The following is a 7,576-nucleotide window of genomic DNA, read 5'->3' on the forward strand; positions in this document are numbered from 1 at the left end:
GGCACATGTGAAAAGCTGTGATCGTTCAGCTTTAGAGGGATTAGTCCTGTTCAGAAAATTCAGACACCTGCTGTTGTATGCAAATGGCAGGCCACTCTGCAGATATAGGGAACAGTTTGTGGCTCCCTTGTAAATTGTGCACAAGATGACACATTATTAACAGCACTAATTAGAAACACCTCGCCTATCCATTTGCAATCCAGCTGAGCACAGTGGATTCTACTGATATGCAAATTATTAGTCAACCACAGCCCAATTCGCAAAAGGATAAGGGATACTCAAAGATTGCTAAAAGTCTAGAAAGTTTGATACCGTTCCTCTCGCGGCTGGCAATACCTCCTGGGATAAGTGTGCTCTTTGTTGGGATTCCACATTGTAAAAATGAGCAAAAGAAAGACACCACTGAGGAAATAATAATACATCATTCATACCATAATTAGATAGTGAAGTTAACTCTTCTAGGCCTTGAACTTAGTTTTACAATTTCATTTATTTTTCCATCTCTTTTATCGTGATGCAAGTAATTTATGTGGCGCCCTTAATACTCAGCGGAACAATTTCCTGCAGCCTGGGAAGCACAGAAGCTTTCTGCTTCTTAGGGAAGAATCTTAGTCCTCTGGGCACTGAACTTGCTTTGAGATTATCCTCTGAATAAAACAACTCCATTTCCAGACAATCGTCTTTTTCACTCCAGTCTACCCATCTCAGCCTGCGCTACTCCTGAGGGATAGTTTCTTTTCGCACTTATTGATTGTCTAGTTAAAATATCACAGCATATCTTTCGAGTGTTCTTCTTCCATAGGTTTTTGTTTTTGTTTTTGTTTTTTTTAAATTTCATAAACTCATATGATCAAAGCCTACTTTCTTCAAAATAACAGCTTAAATCAAGCTTGTGGCTGGAGGATGGGAAATGGGGAGGAATGTCTTTGCTCTTGTGGTTTATGGACTCAGCACTCCACGACAGAATTGTCTGGCAGAGGAGCACAGGTGGCCGTGTCGCTGGGGGGGATTAGGCGGGAGCTGCTTACCAGATAACAACTGGGGTGGTACAGAGGGCACAGAGCAAAGCTTAGTAACTTGAGAAAGCACCGCCCACCCCCAGAAACCTCCCCACCCAACTCTTGGCACTTAACGAATAATTTAAAAATATTTCCTTTCTGCCATCTGTTCGCTTCATCAACTCTACCTGGAAGGTAGAGTCCACCTGAAAGGCATTAACACGTAGGAGTGTGGCTGTTTATTTTATTTTTGGTAGAGTTTGACATTTGATGAACCTGGAAAATATATATTTCTCTCTCTTCTTTTGTGTATAATCTGAACAGAAAACCATCCATTTTTAAGCATCGCTACAGGGTACCTATTGATTTTGTACCTCCTCTCCCCTTTAAGTGGACAGCAGCAAAAGCAACAATAACAACTAAAAAATAAAACAAAGCAAAACAAATAAAAGCAATCACAAAATAAAACAACAACAACACATACTCTCCTCGCCCCAAGAAAAAGCCCCAAACTAGTGGTCTAGCACCAGGTCACACATTTGAAGGGTGAAGAACAAGTTAGCAAAACATCCACTGGTGAGAAGGGAAATTTGGAAGACCCTTCCTTCACACAGCGGAAGGAATGTGGCTGCTGCTCACATCCCCAGATGTGACATGTGCTTTGGCTTTAGCCTTCCGACTCTGCCAGTTATTTCTACCCAGTTTCCCATGCAGAGAGTCGGGAAACTCATTCCAGCTGCAGAGGAGACTACCCCCAGCATACGCTTCCATCTCATTTTCGTTTCAGAAGATCCCTGCTTAAAATATCTTTTGGAGGAGCAATTTTTTCAATTACAACTTGTTCGTTTTTTTTTGCCTTTTACTACTGTAATGTACTTTTCATGGATTTTACTCACCAAAAGGGTGAAAATCATAAAAACACATATGTACATGATACAACAATAAACAAAGGCATGTGTAGACAAATACTTTGTCCCTTCAGAATATAAAGCCTAGCATTGGCCCATGAAAATCCTCTTAATATAAGAATAACAAAGATAAGAGGAGGAAAAGGGAGTGGATTATAAATTATTCTCTTACTTTGGAAATTATGTTTTATGAAGAGCTATCTAGAATTTTAAGAAGAGTATACTAAGAACACGGTGGGTCTGCATCTTCTTAATCATGCGTGAATCATGCGTCCACTGCAAAACAAAACAAAACTAAACAAAACACAGTGATTGGCTTGTTCCCTGTGGGTTGAATGCCCAGGAACTCAGTTGCCCAAAGTCTCAGATTTATTATATCATTGTCAGTAATGATGTTGGCGCTCCTTTGGATGGAAATTCTCAACTTTTGTGGCACTTGGAAGAATATTTGCCTGCTGTCTAGGAAAGAGATTTGTAGTTTGGAAAATTTTGCCACATGGAAAAATCTTTGGAATTATACTGTAAAAGTTAAGAGTGTTGGATGAAATTGATTTTCTCCCCTCATTTCTCTTGCTGGGCAGCTGCCTGACTACAGGCTTATGAGGTCAAGTTTATTCTATACCTTAGAGAGTGTATTACAAATCTTATTATAGGTTGCTTGTCTCTTTTCAAAATTGTTATTTCAATGTCTTAACTAGCACGAAATTCTCAATTTCCTTAGCTTCACAGATTCGATATATCAATTTGCAGGGTAATTCATTCATTGAGAAAGTCTATACTGTGTGCCAGATAATGTGTTGAATGATGGGGTATAAAGAAATATGAATCATTTGATACGACAGTGTGGCCGTCTGAGTTGACAGCTGTCTTCTCACAGATCTACATGGGAAGTCAGCCCAGCAGGTGGATATTCTAGCGGTGTGTCCTTTCTCTAATGACCTTGTCCCATCGCTAGCTTCCCTTCATCAATTGTTCCCAAGGGAGACTTTCTTATGATTTTCTCTCTTGTTTCTTTAGCTGACTCTATTTAATTGCTTTTTTGAACCCAGTTTCTTATCTCAACCAGGAAGGCTTCCCTACACTTTGCCTTGGACTAAGAATACTTGTATTTCTTTCATTTACCATACAGCCATACAGTGATTTCCATGTGGACCTTTCTGTTTCCTTCTTGAGAAATCTAATTTTAGACCACTGGTTTATTTTACCAATAACTCTCCCTAACACATACCTGTAACTCTTTCTTGTGGCAGTTGTGTGGCCAGACTTCTTTCCTCTTGGATCATATCCTGACGTCGGGAATATTGGCTTTAGAGTCTTACTTCTGGGCATTTCTTACTGATCTTAGTGCACTCTAATGTTGCCTTATGCCAATTTTACATCCAAGCGAAATCCATTCTTTCCTCTACCCCATCCTTTCCTATACTACCTTATTCCCCAACTTCTAAGCATCTTCTGAACATTTGCTCATCAGCCTAATCCTGATCCTTCAAGAACAAAGGCAGAGTCTTCCAGGAGGAGAGTCATGTTCCTCCTGCCAGAGGCTCAGAATTGGCTACACGAAAGACTAGTTTTTGTCACAAACCCCAAAGGGTAAGATTAAAAAAACATCCGTGGGAGATTTTCTCTCTTTTTTTTTTTTTTTTTGTTAAAAAGAGCCCTTTTCTGTGGGTTGTCACTTAGGAGATAGTGACGGTGAATAAGGAGAAGTCCTAGGGCAGATGTGCACATCGACCCTGCAGATTTCTCTCAGTGTTCATGCCCCAGCTGGCTCTTTCGCATTTACTGGTTCCTAGTTCACCCATTCGCTGGGGGCTCAGACATTGCCAAGGTGGGACCAGGGGTCAGCAAGAAACACTTCTAACACATTCTTGAGACAAAGAGAAACTGAGTAACAGAGCTTGTTGTTTACTTTGGGTCGAACCTCAAAAAGCTTTTCGTTAAGGCCTTTTCTTTCCCTTATGAACAGTGTCTTCATACACAATATCGTGATGGGTACAAAAACATTTATCCTTGATCTTCTAGTCAGACTGATCTGTGCGTATGACAGGATAACCTGGCTGTCCTGCCTGTGACAGCATAATCTGGCTGTTCTATGTGACACATTCAGTGGGGTCATTGTTTGGAGTGGCTCTTAGCAGCCTTGGGCCAGAGTTTCTGGACAGATATGAATGTGCTCAGAAAAACACTATGATGTTTTAGATGGTCAATTCAGCAAACCAAGAGGGGCCTACGTTCCATCCCTTCCAGAGTGAAGATCGTGTCCTTGGTGAACAGGACTGTTCTGTCCTGATTCTATTTAGCATGGGAGGAATTTTTGTGTATGGCCTGGAAGCCTCCAATGTCTCCAATGCTAAAGCTTCTGATCAGCTCAGGGATGGAGGCTACAAAGGTTCAAAGGGTTTTACAATAACTCAACCCTAGGAAACTGATTAAACAGCCATCCATGTCTCAGAGATGACTGTAAAATAATGAGAGACCAGATGTTTTCATTTATATGAGCATTTCTGTTGAGGATGTATTCAGAAGCTATATATATTTATTGCTTTAATACAGTCACTATAGCAAATAATTTGGAAACTTTCATTTGATATTCGGTATAATCATATGGGGGGATTTTAGGATAAAGAAAAAACTACATTAAAAACTGTCACCTTTGTTATTGTTCTATTCCCACATTAGAGTAATCATTGCATAAGTGAAAGAATGATTTGGACCAACATAATTACTCTAGAAAAGGGCAAAAAATATATACCCTAGGGTAACATGGTCAATGAGTATTTATGAGTCAAACTAGGGTACATACGACTTCATTATAAGAGCAAACTTTATACAGTTTAAAAGTTCTAAGTCCCAACAAATAAGCGATTCATGTAATGTCACACAACATTCACTATGGCAAGAATGAAAGGTGACCAGGAATTCGGATAGGCCCTTGGTGCTCCTTGTTAAGAGGACAGTCATATGTGCTTTGTGAGGAGGTACACGCTTGGGAATTATTATTGGATTCGGGAGTGGTTGATCCCCTTTTCCTCTCCTTTTCCTCCAGGTTTGGAAATATCCTGGGATGGAGACAGTTTTGTAGAAGTCATGGCTGCCCCCCATCTCAAGGGCAAACTCTGTGGTCTCTGTGGCAACTATAATGGACATAAGCGTGATGACTTAATTGGCGGAGATGGAAACTTCAAGTTTGATGTGGATGACTTTGCCGAGTCCTGGAGGGTGGAGTCCAATGAGTTCTGCAACAGACCCCAGAGAAAACCAGTGCCTGAACTGTGTCAAGGGACAGTGAAGGTAAAGCTTCGAGCCCATCGTGAATGCCAGAAACTCAAATCCTGGGAGTTTCAGACCTGCCACTCCACTGTGGACTATGCTACTTTCTACCGGTAAGTGCAGGGTTCTGGGGTTGGGTTACAGACCGAGGATAGACTCGACTTTGAAACAGAGTGAATCGAATCTCTTGGTATATAAAACAAGGCCTCTCAAAGTACAGGGTAAATGTACCCATGTCTTTCTGTTCAGCAGCTGATCCCATCTTGAGTCAGTCCCAGCATATATTTCAAATCAGGAAATTTCAGGGAGTATTTCAGAGTGATATCCTATAGGTGATTCTATCTTCAAGGGCCTGCAGATTCTTTGGAAAACTGGTGACACCTCAGGACTTTACCAGCTTGACTCTAAGTGGTGAGTGCTTCCCAGATTCTGGCCGAAAACCCGGTGGTATAGTACAGAGTTGAGATTTCCGGCTCACTGTGGCCACCTGTGGATGTTTAAGTGCACTGGGTTAGCCTAGGCCTGAGGAAGAGTTCTGGTCGACCTCGTCATCTAGACCAAAGCAGATCTGCACGTGGAAAACAAGGCAGTGGAGTGAGGATTCCTTGAATCTTGGCCAACAATGAGGCTTTGTGTCCAGAGTCAGAGGAAAGAGGAGTTAGAACTTGAGGGTGGAGGGAAGGTCTCTAAGAGTGGAGAGTCTGTAACCTGCTCTGATTAACCACCCCCTCCACACAAAGCAACTGGTTACCAGGAGACTTGGATGTGACATACAAAGGAGGTCGCATTTATGAGTTGATGAGTTTGTACTTCCACTTACTACACAATTACATGGGTTCAAGGGCTATGACTTTAACTGCCACTGGTGTGGGAGGAAGCGTGAGATGAACACAGCCCAAAAGGCCTTAAGCGATTTGCCTGTGCCTCTTAAAATGAGCAAACGCCTGTGGTCTGAAGCCACAGAGAAGTTATTTTTACTCTTTAATTGCCACCAGTATATTTTCCCTAGTTCTCATTAAATGTGATCTTTTTTTTATTATTATTATTTGATCTTTGGACATAAAAGATAAAGTTATGTAAAGGCAGCTCAAAGTGGGGTGGAAAAAGGACTATTCCTGTGATCACAAATCCCCGAATATGCCTCCATCTGCTAAACCGTTTGGCTCCAACACATATGTTTAGCTCTTTCAATCCATTTTCCTGTTGGAATTTGAATCCTGTAGGTTCCCCTCTTTCTCCTCCCTGTGCCACTCCCTAAACTGACCCCACCCTTTGTCTGTTGAAATTGAAAGATTTTAATGTAAGTCTTCGGAGTAAGGTAAACACCTGGACAGGCAAACTGGGTTTTATTTGGAATCCGAATGCCCACCACTCGAAGGTCTGATGAGAAGCGGTAAAGCACAGCAATTAAGAACTTTGTGGTCTCTCAAGGCGAAAAGTCCAGCCCAGCTCTACAGCCTTGAACAATTATTTAAGCCCTAAAACCTTAGTTTTCTAATCTGTAAAATCAGGATAGCAAAAGAAGCTACCATGAAGAGTTGTCATCGGATTCAGTGAGATTACGAGTGTGAATGCATATGCTTGACCCACCCAGTGCCCACACAGAGTAAGTGCTTGATAGTTGTTGGCTGCTATCATTTCTTCAGCTGTTAATTAAGTGATTAACAAGTGTAAGGCCCCTTTGGTAAGCTCCCCTACCCCAGCTGCAAATTCCATTTGGGCCTTTCTCTGTCTAAAATAGAATGGAAAGCCTATGCTTCTCCCAGGCACCCAGCAGTCTATACTTTTGGTTTTTATCCCATTTCAAAGGAATGTGTTGAAAACAATCAAGTTGGAGAGCAGGCCTGCAGAGATCAATCCTTTTTTCTGCAAATTCCTTTTTCTTTTCCCTTTGGTGATTTATTTTGTATTATGATCCCTGGACTGCAAGCAGGAATATGATGAGCACCCTGGCAGGAGTCATGAGAAACAGCTTTGACAGGAACAGGGAGAACTGGAATTGCTAGGTGACCAGGCAGACGCTTGCCTTCTGCCTTTGAAAGTTGCTATAGCAGCTCACTGGGCATCACTTGTTTGTGTAAGGGGCTAGGCGCATCAAATTTGGGGAGCTTATGAAAATGCTCTTGGGATATTCGTGAATTCAGGTTGGAAGGCGGGATGTGGGGGCAGGCGAGCTTGTGGTATGCCATGTGTGGTAGAATGGCAGAGCTCCGGTCAGCCGTTTCTTCCTGGAAGAGGCAGGAATGTATTGAAAACAATTCTCAGGAGGGTGGAGATAGACAATCCTGCCTGTCAGATGCCCTGAAGATGCTCTCACTCCCCAACCAAGAAGGGCATCTTCATAGGTTTTCAAGTGAGGGTGGCCAAGGTTGGGTAGATCCTGGGTTTCTTTTTTTCTGC

General features: G+C 42.0%; 1 protein-coding gene across 4 annotated transcripts in view; it reads left to right on the forward strand.

Annotated features, from left to right (window-relative positions):
- The window catches only part of BMPER (BMP binding endothelial regulator), a 250,531-nt gene that overhangs the window by 151,293 nt on the left and 91,662 nt on the right, over positions 1-7,576 (forward strand). For all 4 annotated transcript variants that reach the window (XM_023532027.1, XM_023532029.1, XM_023532028.1 and 1 more), the window contains exon 13: positions 4,953-5,289. In XM_023532027.1, coding sequence (XP_023387795.1) covers positions 4,953-5,289 — 337 coding nt within the window. The remainder of the gene's footprint in view (positions 1-4,952; positions 5,290-7,576) is intronic.

The sequence above is a fragment of the Pteropus vampyrus genome, unplaced genomic scaffold (assembly GCF_000151845.1).
Source record: "Pteropus vampyrus isolate Shadow unplaced genomic scaffold, Pvam_2.0 Scaffold75, whole genome shotgun sequence".
Lineage (NCBI taxonomy): Eukaryota > Metazoa > Chordata > Mammalia > Chiroptera > Pteropodidae > Pteropus > Pteropus vampyrus.